Source organism: Dama dama, chromosome 5 (genome assembly GCF_033118175.1).
Source record: "Dama dama isolate Ldn47 chromosome 5, ASM3311817v1, whole genome shotgun sequence".
Taxonomy (NCBI): domain Eukaryota; kingdom Metazoa; phylum Chordata; class Mammalia; order Artiodactyla; family Cervidae; genus Dama; species Dama dama.
In genome coordinates this window covers 120,585,898-120,604,998 of record NC_083685.1, presented here as the reverse complement: position 1 = coordinate 120,604,998, position 19,101 = coordinate 120,585,898, and the positions used below count along the sequence as shown (strand labels likewise).

Genomic DNA, 19,101 nt, shown 5'->3' with positions numbered 1-19,101 from the left:
AGGCTCCCGGGACAGCAAGGACACACCCCAAGCAGGTGCCCTCCAGGCCTGAGGTCTGCGCACCAGACTCCAGTCACATTTCTGAGTGCGCCCCTTCTTGCAAAGCTAATTTTTCTCAAAACATAAAAATTCCACATTCAGAAGTAAAACAGCAACACATACAAATGGTATGCCACAGTCAGATGGTCCACCCCAGGACTGATCCACAATGCATCTCACCAGAACACTAAGTTCAGTGGGGAAACCTACCATCTTCTCTGCACGTGGTCAGAAAGCAGTTAATATGATTCAATGTGCTTTCCAGTTTTAACAATCCATATTAAAACAGGCCCAGATAGATGCTGCTTTAACGTGATTCTAAGTGTGCTCACATCTACAGAAATGTGGGGGTGTTTGAATGCGCATGTTCATTTCTGTACATGAAGCCAAAACCAGCATTACATGTGACGATTCAATACTACAAGCTGTCCCAGCTCAGCTGGGAAGACAGCGAGCTGGTCCCCCACCCCCCAGTGCCACGGGGAGAGGCACAAGACAATATGGATGAGAAACAACCAGAAAGGGGGAGGTGAAATTACCAAGAGATGCCGTAAGGGCAGTGGGTAAAAAGTCGATAAATGAGAATTTACAGCCTCCCTATGTACAAACAGTCGGAAAAGCCAGAGGAAAGAGAGGTCCCACTACCCCCGACACACGTAGCAGACAGAAGCTGGTCCAGCAGATGGAGACAGGGAAGGTGGGCTGAGAGCAGCCGTGACAACTGAACGCCACACCCCATTATCGCACCGGGAGGCTCACAAATACACTCCGCAGATTAGCCAGGGTATCAAGGGAATGATTCTTCCTAAATTTATCTACAGCTTCAATGAATTCCAAGTAGACCAAAACCAAAAAGGTGGATTTATTTTTGTTAAGAGTCAGATCAGCTGATTGGAACATTCACGTAGAAAGTAAACAGGAAAAAAAAAAGAAAAAAGAAAGTAAACAGGGAGTTCCCTGGTGGCCTAGTGGTTAGGATTCTGGATTTTCACCGCCATGACCTGGGTTTAACTCCTGGGTAGGGAACTGAGATCCCACAAGTCATGTGGCACGGCCAAAAAATAAATAAATAAAGTCATCAAGAACAACCAGAAACATCATTAATGAAAGAAGAGAGATTAGAATTAAAATATTTTCAGAGCCACACGACAAGGCAAGGGAGTACCATCGCAAGGCTGGGTAATTAAAACAGCACGGATGGCCACATCACTGGACAGAACAGGCAGGAAATGAAAACAAAAGTCCCAAACAAGCCCAAATACATACAGGAATTTAATACACAGAAGCAGTAACATCTCATACCAGTGATGGACTCACAGTGTTCGAACAACTAGGTATCATCTACAAAAAACTGAGGGTACCTACTTTGTTTCTTACACCAAAATAGAATACAGATGCGTCAAAGATTAAATGGGGGACTTCCCTGGTGGCCAGGGGTTCACGACTCTACACGTCCACTACAGGGGGCACAGGTTCAATCCCTCGTCTGGGAACTAGGATCCCACATGCCATGTGGCACAGAAAAAAAAAAAGTAAAAGATTTAAATGGAAAAATGAAGTTCTGGAATTACTACAGGAACTGATGGAAGAATTCCTTAAAATAACACTGGCGTAGGAGGGTCATTTTAATAATGACTTTTTTTCCTCCTAAAAAGAGTCTGATGGACTAAAACATTGGGACTTCACAAACTGGGAAAAACATTTGCCATTTGGCAGGTAATGGACTGACTGCCTCATATTATAAGGAGTTCCTAAAAGTCACTAAAATCCCCAATTGAAGGCACTGGTGAACCGCTTCGGCGGCTGAGACTTGAGGAGTGAGAATCCAGAGAACAGAGGCGGGCACCAGCCCCCAGGCCAGGCTTTTCCTGGTCAGCAGTGCTGGGCACCAGGACAGCACAGCAGTAGCCTGGAGCCGGCAGACACACAGGGTGAGCCCCAGGCTCCCCACAACCAGAACCGGAACCTGTAGAAGAGGAACCCTCCAGGAGGCACCCACGTTCTGTGCACAGCTCTCCCTGAGGCACGTGCCAGCCACCAGCTGCGCCGAGTCGTGCGGAGAGCAGCTGCCAAGAGGATGAAAGCTAAGCAGAGAATTTAGCAACCTGCGGGTGACTGAGCTGAGACTCAGGAAGGGCTACACCCTAGGAGTGAAGGCAAACCTGACACAGATTGCTCGCAAGTGGACACAGGCCTTCTGCTCATCCTCTGTCTGCTGGACAGAGGACATCATCATCCAGGGACCGAACGATTTCTCACACCCACCCCCATAAACTACCAAGCACACCAGGGGATGGGACCAGGCCCCAGAAAACCAAGTGGGTGCAAAGGATCAAAATAAACAAACATCAACTATCTGAACAACAAAAATAACGTCTTGTAATGTTTAAAATGCACATAAAATTAAAACACATAAAAACAACAGCACTGACGGCCGAAGCCAAAGATAAATGGAGTTAAAATATTGTTGGATGGTCACTTTGTCTGGGAATTAGTAAAAGAAAAACAACTAATTTATGGTCAACTCTAATAAACCAAGGATTCTATTAAACTGCCTCGTATAACCACTAGCGGAACAGGAATGAACACCACCACCTAAGAGAAGAATAGAGAACAAAGACTTTAAAATGCTTGATTTATCCAAAAGGCAGCAAGAAAGAAAGAAACAGAAAAAAGAACAGATGGGACAAATAAAAAACAGAGTAAGATGGAAGCTTTAATCCCCACCCCCCAAATCGGTATTAACTGTAAATAGTCTTAAATACTCCTATTTACAGCTTGGATCAAAACAAAACAAATCAAAAGCAAACTATTTGCTCTTACCCAAGACATAACCTTAAATATAAAGGTACAGAGATATCAAATGAGAAAGGATAACAAAAACTATATTGTGCAAATATAAACCCAGAACAAACCTGGATTAGCTACACTGTATCAGACAAGGCTGCCTTTAAGGAGAAAAGCACCTCCAAAGACAAAAAGGGACATTTCATCCAGAAAAGGGTCAGTTTAATAAGATATAACCATCTTAAAACTGTAAGCTCCTAGTAACATAGCTTCAGGACAAAAAGCAAAACTTCATAGAACTAAAAGACACAAGAACCTTTAAATAATTCGAATGGAAATTGTCATACCTTTCCCATAAGTGATACACAAGGAGATTTAAAAAATCAGTAAGAATACATAAAAATCTAAAAAAATCACAGCAAACTCAACCCAACCACACGTGGGATGTGCTCTGCATCCAACAGCTGCAGACAGCCAGACAGCTGAGCATCCATCGGAATCAACCACCTGCTGGACCCCAGCAAACGTCCGAGGACTGAAGTTCTGCAGCTCATGTTCTCACACCACACTGGAACTGTGCTTGAAATCAGTCAAAAAGAGTACTAGGTCCAAAAAAAAAAAAAGAGTACTAGGAAATCCCCCAAAGTATGGAAATCTAGAGAAACCACTGGTGAAAATCAGTTGGAGTCCCCAGAAGGCTGCAGACAGAGGGGGTTCTGATAAGGAAAGGTCTGAGACCTGCCTCAGGAGAAGCAGGGCAGTCAAGAGCAGGGCTGGCTACCTAATATGTAGGACCCGTGAAAAATAAAGACATGGGGTCTTTTGTCCAAAAATCAAAAGTACTACAATGTTTTCCCTTTTTTCCGTGGTTTCTCTCCCAACTTATTACAGTGTTTTTTGTTACTTAATGCTGTTCTAGGAAAAATTAACATTTTAGTGTTAAAATAAATAAATAAGCCACTGGTGAAAGGAGAAATAAGGATGGAAATTAGGAAAAGTCGCAAAGTGAAAGATGATGTCAAGTCTTCAATCGACAGTTTGATGGAACCCCAGTCAAACACCAACAGCTGAGAAGCCACCCCTAAAACTGAGTTCGGGGACTTCCCTGGCAGCCCAGTGGTTAAAGACTCCTGGCTTCCACTGCAGGCGGGATGGATTCAATCATTGGTTGGGGAACTATGATCCCACATGCTTCATGGTGCAGCCAAATTTCTTTTTTTTAATTAAAAAAAAAATTGAGTTGGAAATGCAAAGAACTAATAATAGATAAAACCACCCTGAGGAAGAATAAAGCTGCCAGCATCAAGACTCATTACAAAGCCTCGGCAATCAACACAGCGCTAGTGTGGGACAGATGGACAGACCTGTGACAGGAGTTCCCACTCTCACACGTACACAGGTGACTGACAAAATGGTGCCGGAGCAAGAGGGTGCTGCTCCACGGAGAGCCACCCAGAACATGACCCCTGACCCCTGCCACACACCAGGCACTCCAGACGGGCATGGATCTAAATGTGAGAGAGAAAATAAAAGGCTTCTATGATATGACAGAGTACACTGTCTTCAGGACCTGGGGATAAGCAAACATTTCTTAAATAGTACATCAAAAGCACACAGCAAGGGACCTCTCGGGTGGTCCCGTGGCTAAGACTCTGTGCTCCCATTACAGAAGGCCCAGGTTCGATCCCTGGCCAGGAAACTAGATCCCATATCCTGCAAATAAGACCTGGTGCAAATAAAATTTTTTTTCCTTTAAAGTACACAAGCAAAAGAAAAACTCAAAAAACAGAACTACTCTAAAATTAAGAACATCTGCTGATCAGAAGAAAGTGAAAAGGCAGCCAAGAGTGAGAGAAAACATTTGTAATATACATGTCTGGAAAAAGTCTTGTATCTTAAATCTTTAACAAACCTCCATAAATCAATAAGAAAAAGACAACTCATAGATTAAAAAATGGACAAGACTTGAAAGGCACAAAAGAAGAAATCCACACAGCTAGCAAAGAGTATGAAAAGGTGTTCAATGTCATCAGTGACCTGAAAATTACAAATTAAAACCCAAATGAGGTATCGCTATACATCCAGTGGAAGGGCTAGAGACTGAAAAAGGGACCACAGATGTCAACGTGACTAAAATTCCAATATGGTGCCTGAGGACCACTTTGGAAAGCTGGGTAAAGTCTGGAAAAATCTACCAAGACTGGACAAACATAACCCCAGGACCCAACAATTCCACACCTAAGAGAATAGCCAACCAAAGTGCACACAGGCTGCACCCGAAGAAAAAGGCAGAGCAGCCCGTCCCAGACACTCGGCTCTGGGTGACCGGAGACTCCTACATGGATAAGCATATGGCAGGGAGGATGGGCAGACCACCCCTGGCCACTCAGCAGTAACTTGGGATCTCAGGTGTGAAGCTGAGGAAGGAGGCCAGACACTCACCAACACTTCCTGTGAGGCTCCGTTTTTACTAACTTGAAAGGCAGGCAAAATTATTCCAAAACATAAGAAAACAGGCAGTAACCTCTGTGGAGGAAAAACTAGGGTGGCCCAGGGAAGCTTCGAATGCTGGAATGTTTTGTATCTGCCCTTGAGGTGGTTCTGTGACTGTGTTCACTTAGCCACACGCTCTGGTGCCTCAGATGGAAAACAATCTGCCTGCAATCCGAGAGACCTGGGTTCAACCCCTGGGAGATCCCCTGGAGGAGGGAATGGCTACCCACTCCAGTTATTCTTGCCTGGAGAATTCCATGGACAGAGGAGCCTGGCAGGCTACAGTCCATGGGGTCCTAAAGAGTCGGACATGACTGAGCAACTAACACTTTCACATTTTTCACTTTCAATTAGCCAAAATATATCGAGCTGTATGTGAGATTTATGTGCTTTGCCTTACGTATACTATGTTCCCAAAGAATTTACCAAAAACTCAACAACTCCATAAAAGGTGAGCAAAAAGCATGGACAGTTCACGGAAAGAGAAATGCCCACCTTTACTTCAGGGAAGCCAAGACTTGCCATCACCCTTGGGTTGATGGAGGGGAGAGGCCAAGCTCAGCTGCAGAGCTACGGCACTGACCCGCACACGGGCCCTTGAGGAGAAGCTCCTGCTCTGATACAGGGATCCCAGACCCAGGTAGCCTCCTACAGTACTTTCTCAAAAGTATAGAAATGCTCGTGTGCACACATATTCACTGTGGCTTTGTCTCTAACAGTGAAAGCCTGGAGAGGTGACACCAACAAGACAGTCCCCAAGGACTTTCCTGGTGGTCCAGCGGTTAAGACTCCACACTCCCAATGCAGGGGGGCCTGGCTTCGATCCCTGATCAGGGAACTAGATCGTGACCACTGCAACTAAAGATCTTACATGTCAGATAACTAAGACCTGGGTCAGCCTAATAAATTAAAAAAAATAAAACAAACCACAGTCCCTAGCAAGGCAGTTGCGGGTGACCTCAGCAGAGGATGGAGTCAGGGTCATGAAACACTAGAGGCACACACGGATAATCCAGTCATCAGACAGACAGGCAGGGAAAAGCTGTTCGGTACTTGACGCTCAGATAAGCTTGGCTCGGTTCAGCGGCCCTGGGGTGCAAGGCTGCTCACCGTGGCGTAGCCCCACGTCTCCCAGACCTGTGGAACCACGATCCTTTTGTGTAAAGAACACAACTAGTTCACAGTAGCCTTCAGACAACATGCCCTCCTGCTCTGCCCGACCCAGCCCCGCCAGGAGTGGGGCTGAGAGCACTGCTCACCTGGGAGGAGAGAGAGTTCTTGTGAATCTTCTTGTAGATCAGCGTCGGGCAGATGAAGCAGATGAGGCTCCCCATGGTGGCACCCGTGAGGCCCAGGATCGTCTCCACTGGCGAGAGAGCAAGGGAGGGGTGAGCGTCCAGCAAGCAGGGTGAGGAGCTGTCTTCCCACGAGGACCCGTCTACGCAGGCTGCTGGACAGCGGTGAGGAGCGGGGCACAGCGTTCTGTGCTCACAAGGACAGCCGGGGTGTCCCACCTGACGCCGTGATGAAGGGGTGCGTGGGGCCAGGAGCCTCAGCAAGTCTCCCCTCTGAACCTCGGCTTCCCCGCCAGCGAAGTGAGCTTAACAGCACTGCCTGCCCCATGCTGGGCCCACACCGCTGCTCCGGCTCCTTGTGGAGTGTCTGGGCAGCCAGTGGGGGGCCTCTGGGCCAGTTCATCTTACACCGCCCGACCTGGTGCCCAGCGAGTGACTCAGCAGAGCCTGTACTGGTTTGTGGGGAAGCCAGGAGTGCGGGGGCCTCGGGGTTGCTGCCTGGAGGGTATGCAGGGCCCACTGGATGTCTGAGGACAATAAGCTTTGTCTGTGCTGGAGCAGGGCCCTGCCCTTTGCCCTCAGTGACATGTCAACAAAATCAGGAGTCGGAAGTAAGGAAGGAACTGCTTGGTAACCGCTAACTCACACATCAGGCCTGGACCCCACACTGCAGCTCCACCCACGTGTTTGTGGTCCCATCAAGCTGCAGTGTTTTCTACCAAGCCTTTCTCAGGGCATCAAAGAAGAGAGCACCCAAGAGTCTCTAGACCTGTTTTTTTGACCAAGAGAGGGAGGTGGTGAAGACTCTGGGTGTCTTGGTTGAACACCCAAGAGTAAGGGGTGCACAACAGCAGGACAAGGTCGGGGAGAGCGGGATAAGCTGGTGGGAGGCCGGTCACTGGAGAAGCCCCCCTCCTTACCATTTGGGATCATCATCCCACCGACCATGGTTCCGAACACAACCGAGAGGGTGAGGGCTTTAAACCGCAGGGGTGGCATGTAGCCTCCAGCAGTGAAGGTCCCATCTTTTTGCTATATGAAAGAAAATAAAAACAAGATTTAGAAATGACCGATTTCCTCTCCACTCTCCTATAAGCACATCCCTAAAGGGCTCTGCCAACACCCCAGGCGGGTCAGCCTGGGAGGCGGCGGGTGAGCGCTCCAAGTACAGGCAGCTGTGCCTGAACGTGAACCTGCAACCAGAAGCTCGGACCTCCAGAAGGCCCAGGTTGCTCCTCACAGCAGCTACGGGGATAACTTTGTTCTGAGAAACTCGGAACAAATCCTTCCGCCCTCCTTTTAGACCAGTGCTGTGACAGAGATTTTTAGAAGCACCGCATAGCACAGGAGACAGAACACAGCCCCACTCACAGTAACACGCAGCAGGTTTCAGGGTGCAGAGGGCCCCCCATGTGCACAGACATGCTCAGCTTTGCCATCCTTGTCTCTAGCAGGTGAGTCCAGGAAGAAGACAAGGGGAGAAGTCACAACATGCTACAGTCAAGCCCAAGAGACCATCTCTGGCCTCAGCCTCCGCACCCAAAAGCACAGGGTCACCGGAAGCATCTCATCAGGCTATGGTGGGAGGTGATGGGAGAGAAGCTTCTAGAACAGCACTGTGCACACAGGAGGGGCCAACCATGATTACTGTTGCCGAGCTAGGAAAACACCACTCAAGCGAAGCTTCAACCCTTCTCAAACTACAGTTTGGAGGCACCCAACGTCCAGAATTGACTAGCAATGGTGGCTTTCTCAGAACGGACTGGAGAGGGAGGGTGTTAGGTCTACACCTTCTGGCTCAGAATCCTGCAGAAATTTCCCCAGGAAACACTCTAAGAGCAGAAGAAACAAGCAGCTATATGCATCAAAGGGTCACAGGAGTTATCTGTGAGAGGTCAAGGGTGATCAGGAGACGTCAAGCAACGACCAGGAGGTGAGAGCAAGGGCACAGTGACGCTGGGGGTTTCTATGGATACACGTGGACTGGAGACAGGAGAAAACACAACGAGAGGAAATCTGCAGAGATGCACACAGATGCTGAGGGGAGCAGAAGGGGTCATTCGCGTGAGGATGGAGACATGCAGGTAAGCTTTGCACTCAAGTTAACATTGGCTTTATCACCACTACTGATTTTCTAATTTTTAAAATGATAAAAATGTGTTACATACAGAGACACAAATGCTATTCAGATATGAAGCACACGTGTGCATCAAATGAGGACCCCAGGGCTCCATGAGCTGGCCTGCTATGCCCCACAAGGGGACAGAGCCTCGCGTGGTGCCCAGGTGCCTGAACAGCCGACAGGGGCGGGCGTTGGGCAGCCAGCTTTTCAAGGCGGGGGGCTCTGCCTCAAGGTTCTGGCCTTGGTGGCAGAATCTGAGGGAGGCTGACTTGACCATGTGCCAGCCACTAGAACACAAGCCCAGTTCCAGCTGTCCCAAGTAGCCACCTTCCCTGCCTGCCTGATGGACTCTCCCCTCCCCACCTCTGTGGCCTAAGCAGTTCAACTGACCACCAGGAGTCCTGGCTGACGCCGCAGACCAGGCTCAAGGACTTGGGCGGGAACACAAGAACCACCACAGAGAGACGGGGCCAAGCCCATGCCCTTGCCCTGGGGCATGAGCCACCACAACTGCACCACCTGTTGTCAACTGGGCAGCAGTGAGCAGGGAGTCTGGGTTCCAACTGTACATTTGAAAACTGCTCACACAGGACTACATGGAGCTGGGCCTACACATACGACAGCAGACGAAACTCAGTCTCTCTCAGGGCTCAGATGTCTTCTGTCAAACTGTTAAAACTTTCTGTTACACGAACCTAAAGAGAACGGTGGCCTGACCCCAGCATCCATTGGCCCACCTGGCCAGCCATTATACACGCCTGTCAGTCAAGCCGGCTCTCCTAAGTTCCCACCTGCTCCTCTCCCACAGGTTCATGCTGAAGCAAGCCCCCGATTTCCCACTACTCCTCCAACAGGGGGACAGCAGGGCAGTCACAGGACACAGGCCTAAGCTGCTTGGACACTGAGCGTGACTCCACGTCTCCTGCAGGAATCAACCTGGCTGATATGGGGCTCTTTTCTCCAAAGTTGGTTGGTTCAAAAAAAAAAAATCCCTATTAAAAGATTCCATTTTAACTGGAGTTTCTGATTTTTAACTAGGAAAAGCTCTGCCTGCGACTGCCCAGGAAAATAAGGAACTATAAAAAGCCACCGGAGGACAATGTAACTGAGGCCAGAACAGCGAGGATTCTGGGCAGAACGCTATCCGAAGGGCCCTGAGCACCTTACCTGCTGCTCGAAGAGCAGAGTGTTCAAGGCCTGTCTGCAGGGCAGGATCATCATGGGGAAGCCCACGGCCACGGACATCATGAAGCCCACACGGATCATCTCGGTCACCAGGTTGGAGGGGAAATGCATGAGCACGTTGCCCTCGGTGGCCTCGGTGAAGCTCACATAGCCGAAGAAGCCCACCTGTGGGGGAACAACAGCAGGGGACGTGTGGCAGGTGGGGCACACACTCCCCGGAACAGCCTCGAACTCGTCACGAGCAGCTGCAGCAAGACAAAGGCCCGCCAGCTCCCGGCTTATACGAGTCCTCTCTGATGAGTGGGCGGAAGCCCTAAAGGTGAGAGTCTCACGTGGCTTCTCCCTTTTTGGACAGCGAGGCACCAAGAGAAGGGAGCTGCCTGCTTGGAAAGTGAGCAGAAGAATGCCCCATGAGCCCCACGGAGGGGCTGGATTTAATGGGCCTCAAAACCCAAACCCGGGAACCACGGGGTAACTTCCCACGGGCTGAATGGACAACAATCATATGGACCTTTTGGAAAAACCGACAAGTGTGGCGGAACCACAAGGTTCAGGAAAACAAGTCAGACTCTCAGCGAATTTATAACTCTATTTGCCATGTAAGAAAGCAATGAAGAAAAAAAAAAAGAAAACAATGAAGAGAACTAAGAAGACTGGAGGGGAAACATGAACTGTCTGCATCCATGGGCTGGAACTTGTGATTTTCTTTCTCTGCTATTTCTCACTGCTGCACACCTTTCTGCAGTGAGTCAGCAGAGGTCGTGCAGAGGCTCCAGGCTCTGGGTTGAGGTGCCCACGCTCCTCCGGGGATGGGGACACCAACACCACCTGGAGAGTCAGCTCCCTGCCGGCCCTGGAGCTGAGTGGAGGGGCAGAGCTGCCCTTCGGCCACGGGGATGGGAAGAAGCAAGGACAGGCCTGCACTGGGGACTGGTGGAGCTGGGGGAGGGGAAGAGGCACAAAAGGCTTCCTACCGTGACGTAGAAGGTGGTGACCACGTTGAGGGAGGAGGCAAAGATGGAACTCATGGTTTTCACTGATGGCTCATCCAGGCTGTCGTACGTGGGCAGGACCTGGCTGTAAAAATAACGAGCGACCTCGCGGAGCCGATTCCAGAGACAGACATGCCTCTCCCAGGCCCCCAGCCGAGTCTCCAACACCTGCTTTCCCACCGCGCCGGCCGCCACCAGCACTGAGGCTGGGCTCGCACAATGATATGGACGGCACTCGGCGCGCTCCCCGCACGCACACTCTGTAAACATTTCAGAAGTGCCACAGGATGAAAGGCCGTTTGTTCCACTGCAGCAGGAGCGTGACCGCTCCGGGGAGCTCCGGGCTGGTCTAAGCAGCCCGTGTTTACAGGGGAAGCAGGAAGCGGTTCAGAGCGTCGCTGTCAAAAGAATGGAAAGTTAAACAAACAAGCCGGGCCGGCTGCCCATCTCAACGCCTCAGTGAGGGGCTCAGAGCCGGCATGGACCCAGCTCTGTGACAGAAGAGCGGCTGCAGCCCCATGGCCCAGGGCCAGCAGGGACAGATGCGTGAGGGACAGATGCGCCCATGTGGGCTCTCTGCAAACGGCAGGCAGGGAGCGGCACCTGTGAGAGGTGGGCCACACAGAGGCAGACAGGGAGGGGCAAGCGCCCTGTGCAGCCCTGAGAGGAGACAGCAGGGTGACGCTGTGCTGAGGGCTCAGGCTTGGTACCCACGGAGCCAGGGCCAGCGGTCACGCCACATGGGAGGCCGGGAGGGTGAACATCAGGATGTTAAGTGAAAAGCATGCCAGTCAGCGAGCCAAACCCCAAAACCGCCTTAAAAAAAAGTGAAAGGAGAGCAAAGAGGACCCGTTAATGTTACTAACAGCAAATGACAAGGACGGGGGAGGCCTGGCTGGCAGAAGCTGGCACCGTCCCTGGCACTGCACTGTCCCACTGGCCACTGCTGGTGGGCAAGAGTCACTGTGGACAGATGTCCCCACCTCGGTCCTACAGAGGGGGCAGTCAGCGGCCACATGCACACACACCCATGCAGACCAGGGAGGTGGCAGAGGACCTGCAGGAGGACTGACACCAGCATCTGGGCACTGCCCAGCTCCCCATGCCAGGGAGCCCTACTACCAGATCTCAGGACAGGGGCATCCCCAGCACACACGGGGAGAAGCCCCTGCCCAGGAGCCGCTGAGGGGAGGGGCTGTGCCCACATGTGGGGATGGATGGGTGTGACAAGGCTGTGATGCCCACCTTCCTCAATCCTGCCTGTGCCCCTGGGACCCTTGATGGCAGCAGCCAGACCCCCAGCACCCGCAGAGCACTTGACCATCTCACTGAGCAGCCCGTGACTTGGTTTACCTGAGTCAGAGGTGTCCGCCTGCCCCTGCGTGGCCTGGGCCTCCACGCGCTCAGTGCTCTCTCCGAGCTGCTCTGGGGGCCTGCTGGTCCTGGGCCACCCTGTACTCACCTACCTCGAAGTCAGACCAGGAAGGGCCGCACACTGACGGCACAGCGGAGGCCCGGTCCATCCAGAGTGGGGAGACCAGCCATGCCGCGGGGCCCACAGCCACCTGGCAAGGGCAGCAGAGCCTAGCCTGCACGCACTTCAGGGCCAGATGTGCGGGAAAGAGCCCCAGCTCTGGACCTCTCGGCTCCACTCCCCAGGGGACGTGGGCACATCCCCAGGCCCCGCGCCTTCCGTGAGCGACAGATGGAATATGAGCTCACAACCCACCCCCCTCCGGAACCCATAACTCAACCTGAGAACCAAGCCCAAAAGACCCGCTTGATGACAGAGCGGCCCACACCGGAAAGCCAGACCAAACCCACAGGAAAAAAGGACAATCGGTAACTAGGTACACGGCAAAAGGATGTAGCTTCTGTCACCAATTTTAACAGGGACGTTAAACAGCAAGAGCGGAGTGTGCTCTGGTGGAAACCGAGCTGCCAAGAGAGATGAGAAGTGGGAAACGACGATTTGGATCTCGCGTGTGGGTGTAAACACAGTAGTCGGAACAAGTCTCATCTGTCACGTTAGTTTACGACTGGCATGCCCGTGGAGCTGCGGGGGGCTGCTCTGCCAGACCCCCGCCACCGATGGTCCTTTCCTGTCCCCGCCAGATTTATGCCTCTTTTGAGCGGGGTTACCACCCGGCCGGGTGTGGATCGTAGGCGCCTGTCATCTGGTGGAGAAGGTAAGGCTGCTGGAATTATGGAAGACGCTGCTCTGCATTTACAGAGTCCCGAGTGCCAGAGCACACGCCTGCTCAACCACACACACGTGTGCACGCGCACGCGCACACACACACACACACACACACACACACACACACACACGTCTCTGAAAGCGTCCCAGCAGCAGTCTGAAGTCAATGTTTGTGCAATTCCCTCTTAAATATTCTCACACGAATAGCTAAATTCTGGCAAAACGCTCGGGACTCTGTGAGTCAGATGGTTTGGGGCTGTGCTGTGCTCCCCACAGCCAACTCTACTCGTGGGGGATTTGGCAAACTGGGCGTTGTCGCCAACAGTGCCGGCAACACATCTCAGGAACAAAGTCGATTTCTCTCCTCGTAAACACAGAACTCCCGCCCTGAACCCGGAGTGGGGAGAAGCCACGGTGAAGACCATCTTACTCCTCGTGGCCTGCTTCATTCACTGCAGGAAATGGTGCTTTCCGCTCCCAGGATGGCAGCCTCCCCTCGTAACACTCACCCCCAGGGCCCCAGAAGCAGGTGGTACTTACGACTGGCAGGCAAAGGACATGCCAAAGATGGGAATGCAGCGGAAGACGCCCTCCCAGCGGACGTAGCTGACCCGCTGCAGCCACTGCCCACCGAACAGGCCGTGCTTGAAGGAGCAGAGCACGATCTGCGAGGAGAAGGAAGCGGAGCTCGGCACCGGGCAGCACACACAGGGGAACTGGGGCCAGGGCCGGGCAGGCGCTGAGGCGGCCGGCACCACAGTGCAGGCCCCGCACGGCACAGCCTGGTGCCACCGACGGGAGGGGCTGGGGGGGCTGGAGGGGCTGGGAGTGGTGTGTGGCCCGGGGTTTCGGCTCTCTGCTGTGCCACCAGCTGGCCAGGTGCTGCCCAGAGGAGCTGCGGGGCCTCCTGGCACCGGGGGCGGCTGCCCGTCCAGGGCTGCAGATAGTAAGCAATGAGGCCCACCTGCTGTGCCCACCCCAGTTGCCTCCAGGTCAGGACAGTCCCCCAAGCTGGCAGGTCCTTGCCAGTCCTGCACGGACATAATTTAAAGACAGACCCATCAAGGACAGAGCTGCCTGGAGAGGAAGGGAAAGGGTCATTGGGCTGGCCCTCAGAGCCGAGGGGCACTGGAGACACCACCCGGGGCTCGGTCTTCTAAGGAGAGCCCACTACATAGACTCTCCCATTCTGCTCCCACCGGAGTGGTCAGGGGCTCAGGCCCGGGGGCTCCCAAGGGGCGCCCTGAGTGTCAACTCCAGACTGCACCCCTCTGCCCCCCGCAACAGTCAGCGATAAACACTCATTAGGCAACAACTGCTCTCACCCCCTGTAAGGCTGGCCTCCTGACTTTTGGCCACAAAGCCCACATAAAAGGTCTTCCGTGAACTGGGAGCATCGCGCTTTCACTCCCTGCCTCAGAGCGCTCCCCTCCCCTGCAGCCCCCTCTGTGGGCTCCTGTGGCGCATTCTACGTCACTTTCCAGTCAACCTCAGCGGCAGGTGGCGGCCCGACACTCACCACGAACATGAACACGGTGTAGAAGATGAGGGCCATGGCGCTGAAGGACTGGATGGAGGCCATCATGTTCCTCTGCAGGCTGAGCGGGAGCACGATGCACAGGGACACCGCGAAGAGCAGGAGCATGCGGAAGGTGCCCGTGACCTGGGCAGAGCGCCAGGCGTTGGCACAGGGACAGCCCGGGCTTCCCACCTCGAGCCCCGGGACTGACTGGGGCCCAGCAAGCTTCGCCTCTTGGCGTGCTGGTCTCGGAGCCCCTCCCACCGCTCCCCACCCGAGATGCGGACTGAAACAGTCCACACGCTGCCACACGAGCAGCCGTGAGGTTTCCGACATATCGCACACCTGCAGATGTCCTTACCTGAAACCCAAACAGCCTAGCAAAGAAGTTGGACCCCAGGTCGCCAATCACAACATAGAAGGCAATGCATGTTCCCAGCATCAGCCCAATCATGCTGCAAGGAAGGTGGGCAAGCTTGAGAGCTGAGCACCAGGGGTCCCAGACGCACCCGCATCCCCCTGGCCGCTGACACGCAACAACCCAAGGGAGAGGTCGAATGGGAGACATGGTGTCGACATTCAACAGTTTCCAAGGTTTGGCTGCAGAGTTCGCTATTTTACTCAGAATGAATATTGAGCAACACTAGACTCTTCTTTCTGTGGTATTACATTTTTCTCTCAGCAGGAGGTTCTAAAAGTTCTTTCAGGTGGTACAAAAATGCACTGTGATGTTAAGACAAGTTAAAAGAACAATCAACTGCTTCAGAAAAGGGTTATTCTTTCCAGTTTGCAATTCCCTAATTTAGAAGCCTAAAAGTGCAATTTCTCAGCCATTTTTTTCATCTCATAAAATTTTACTCCAAAGGGAGAATATGACATTTCCAGTTTAATGCCACCTTTATGCAGTAGTGTTCAGGGCAGGGGGCGGGGTTGGGGGGGCATCTGAGTTTCAGGAACAGAACCCAGAGATGAAGTACAGCCCAGGGAGTGCCCCCTCGCTGTGTTCCCTGGGTTTTCCATTTTTATATTTTTCTTAGTAAGATTTAAATAAGGCTTTCAGCCTTGACACTAATCATTTTAAGGGTACAATAAATTAAACTTTCAACTATTTAGTAAGTAACACTTCAGAGAAATATTTTAAGCTATGAACCAATGCACATCTGAAACATACAACTCATTGTGTAGCAATCCTCCTGTTTCTTTTTGGTCACAAGTGAAGAACAGAGAGAATTACCCCCAACAGAACGGCACCACCTACCTGGTTTCCACCAGCATCTTTCCTGCTTTCCCGTAGGCGTGCAATGCTAGTGCAGGGAGGGGAAAAGAGAATGAACGTTCAGTCTAAAGTGAGAGAAGCACATCAGTAAAAATATCCCCAGTAAAAGTTGTGAAAAGCAATCTGACAAAAACCTGTAGGTCTGGAGTTCTATGGGTATAAGGGGATATTTGAAAATTTTGGTCCCGTCTTTTTTCAGATCTACCTTCAACAAATAAGAATCACAGAAAATAAGAATAAAGGTAGGGTGGGTCACTTTTCACACTCACTCGTACACAAAGGAAAAGAAAGAAAAAAGAAAAGAAAAACGGTCCCAGGGAAGTAGCAGTTTCCCTCTGGGCAAGTTAGGCTGCCAATGAGGAGGCTGAGGGAGGCCTGCCTGGGACAGGGTTGGGGGTGCCCGGGGAGGGCGGTCAGCCCAGCCCCCAGTACATCTGGTTTTCCCAGTCATAGCAAGGGCACTTGGCTAAGGGCCTTCATGTTCACTCTGTGGTTTTAGCAGAAAATCTTGAGCAAGGTGCTTTAGGACAGGAGGGGACAAGTGCACGCAAGCCTGGAGAAGCCCCTCGGCCCGTCCTTCCTGACAGTGGAGCTGTTTCCAGCAGAGGAGAGATTAAGAGCTGACTCAGCAGGCCCCTCCCTGGACCTCACAGAGGCCGGGAACCCCTGCAACCCAGCCCCATGGTGAGCCGGACGAGGGCCGAGAGAAGCTCTGATCCCCCAGAAGCAAGCAGAAGGGGGTGCACATGACAGCAAAGCCCCCTCCCTCACACAGGCAGAGCCGTCCAGGAGACCAGAGAGCAGGGAACACGCAGGCCACCTCACGTGAACGAGTCCAAAAAACGCTACTACTTTACTTTCAAACTATTTAGGAAAAATCACAGCACTGCCAAAAGCCAGTGAACATGGACCCCCTGGGCTACACGGCCACAGGGCAAGTGGCCTTGGGAAGCAAACCAGGGGTCATTCCGGCCTCCCGGCTTGTCCAACTACCACATGGACACTTGCACCTCAGGGTCTTCTAAGACACAAAGTCCGGTGCCCCTAACGTGAAGGTGGCTGGGGCCCAGCCATCCCACTCCCCTCCTTCTCCAAAAGGAAGCTGAGCATCTACAGCATATTCTAAGTGCTCAGAGCACCCAGCCAGAGAGAGTTCCGGAACACACCGGCATTCTGGACAAAGGAAACTAAAGTTGTTCTAGGAGGCCAGAGAAGAGTCATGAGGCGGCACCTTTTCACCCAGAAAGACTCGCCGGGTTCCCAGAAGGACAAACCTAGTGGGGCTGCCCCCAAGGAGCTGCCTGTGCTGAGAAGGCCTGTGTTTCCTGCCCGGCTATCAGCCGGGAGAGCCCCACACACACCCCACACACCATTCCGAGTGTCCAGGCCTCAGTACCCCTAATCCCGAGACATAAAAAGAACACCTGGCAGCCCCCCAGCCCTCAGTCTCTCAACTGGCAAGCGAGGGACTGCCCTCCCGCACCTCTGGGCCAGAACCAGAGCACCAGACCTGCCCCGTGAGGCTGGGCGGCACGTGCTGAAGGCAGGTCCCTTCCCCAGGCTCCTGGGCCGGCCTCCCCTCTCCATCTGCAGCAGGTTCACTGCAGCTCGTGGGCTGGGCCCCGCGGGGACCAGGTGTGCAGCCGGGAGTGCTGTCAGGAGGGGCTCCCCAGTCTCCCCAGAGAGGCTGGCTCAGGGCTTTCTCCTGGGGCCACAGCCGGGCCCACGGCTCTGTGGCTGCTGGGCACACAGAACTGACTCTCAGCCCGCCTTGTGGAAATCGGGACCCCAGGCCCACCCCATGCTCTCTGCCCACAGTCCACAGCCTCCGCTTATCGGGCAGAGATGGGGAAGCACACACCAAACTGTGCTATTCACATGGAAGGCAGCAACCTCAACCCAGCCCTCTCCAAAGCCAGCCACCTGACTCCCGCTGCCATCTGCCTGGGGGGGTATGATGACCATTTGCTGGATAAACAGGGGTGAGGGGTGCAGAGAATCCTGGGTGTCAGAAAGGATGGTTTTGTGACCCTCATTTCCCAAGCCAAGTATCCACAGGTGCAGGCCACACAACTGGGGACAGGCAGGGAGGGACAGGCTCTCTGCAGGCCCCACCCAGCCCATAATTGGGCAGCAGGCTGACCAGGGCCACAGAAACCTGGGCGGGTAGAGGACAGGACCACAGACGCGGTACCAGAGCAGCTGCTACGCACAGCTGAGCGCTCCGAGGTGGCAGCAAGGCCTGGTCACCTCCGCAGGCAGGGCCCGTGTCAGAGTGGCCTCATGGGGCCATGACTTCTCGGGACAGCTGACTGTCTGGTATAGCTGTACATCTTCTGAAAATGGGGTTTGAAAAGTCTACTTGAAAGTCAGCCACACAAGGCAAAGGAGCAGCAGATAAAAAGCAGATAAAATTCACAGAACTGGTCTACAAGCAGCAAACAGAACACCACAAAACACACACACAAAACACCAACAGAAACAAAACACACAGGGCTGTATTTCCGCAAACTGGCAAAGTTCATCCTCCAGTGGTGCCTACACCCGGGCCAGGATCGGGAGGGCAGTGCTGTGGTCACTTCCAGGCATGAACCAAACTGAGAAATGTTGCAAACTCAAACTTGAGAAAACCACCCACCCGTTCCTTGGAGCGGACGGTTTAAAAAGGTTATTTGTTGAGGATGCCTCAGCCTTTTCAGCAGTTTCCACACCCTGCACTGCACTGTCTTCAGATCTGCTCATCTCCTCACCCCCAACACCCCACCCCCAGCTGTCTGATGCCCATGGGCCCAGCAGACATGTGCTGGGGGCTCTGCGGACAGAGGCCATCTGTCCCGGGCCTGCAGGACTGGCATGCAGTGGGCTCTCTCCGCCCAGGCCACCCTCTCTGGCAGCAGTGCAAGCTATGGGCCAGGAGAAGGAGGAGGACAGAAGACCTACAAGCAGCAGAAATGGTCCAGGAGGTGTGGGAGGATTGCTGGTCCATAGGGTCCAAGAGACTCCCATCTCCTCCTGTGTAGGGCTCCTTTCCAAGTGGTGGGGTCTCTCTATTTCAGAGATGGTGCCAAGACGGAACCAGGACAAAGGGCAGCTGATGCTGCAGGCTGGGCCTGGGGGGACTGTGGGAGTTCACACAAATGCACCATCTTGTTTGGTACCAAAGGCATAATCAGAGACCACGGGTGGTTTCAGA

The 19,101-nt window shown here is 52.8% G+C and overlaps 1 protein-coding gene across 5 annotated transcripts in view; it reads right to left on the bottom strand.

Moving 5' to 3' along the window:
* SLC38A10 (solute carrier family 38 member 10) overlaps positions 1 to 19,101 on the bottom strand; it is a 40,797-nt gene that overhangs the window by 16,769 nt on the left and 4,927 nt on the right. For all 5 annotated transcript variants that reach the window (XM_061144545.1, XM_061144546.1, XM_061144549.1 and 2 more), the window contains exons 3-10: positions 15,891 to 15,936; positions 14,994 to 15,087; positions 14,633 to 14,776; positions 13,654 to 13,778; positions 10,896 to 10,998; positions 9,904 to 10,086; positions 7,535 to 7,646; positions 6,579 to 6,685 (exon numbers count right to left, since the gene is read on the bottom strand). In XM_061144545.1, the coding sequence (XP_061000528.1) occupies positions 6,579 to 6,685; positions 7,535 to 7,646; positions 9,904 to 10,086; positions 10,896 to 10,998; positions 13,654 to 13,778; positions 14,633 to 14,776; positions 14,994 to 15,087; positions 15,891 to 15,936 (914 nt within the window). The remainder of the gene's footprint in view (positions 1 to 6,578; positions 6,686 to 7,534; positions 7,647 to 9,903; positions 10,087 to 10,895; positions 10,999 to 13,653; positions 13,779 to 14,632; positions 14,777 to 14,993; positions 15,088 to 15,890; positions 15,937 to 19,101) is intronic.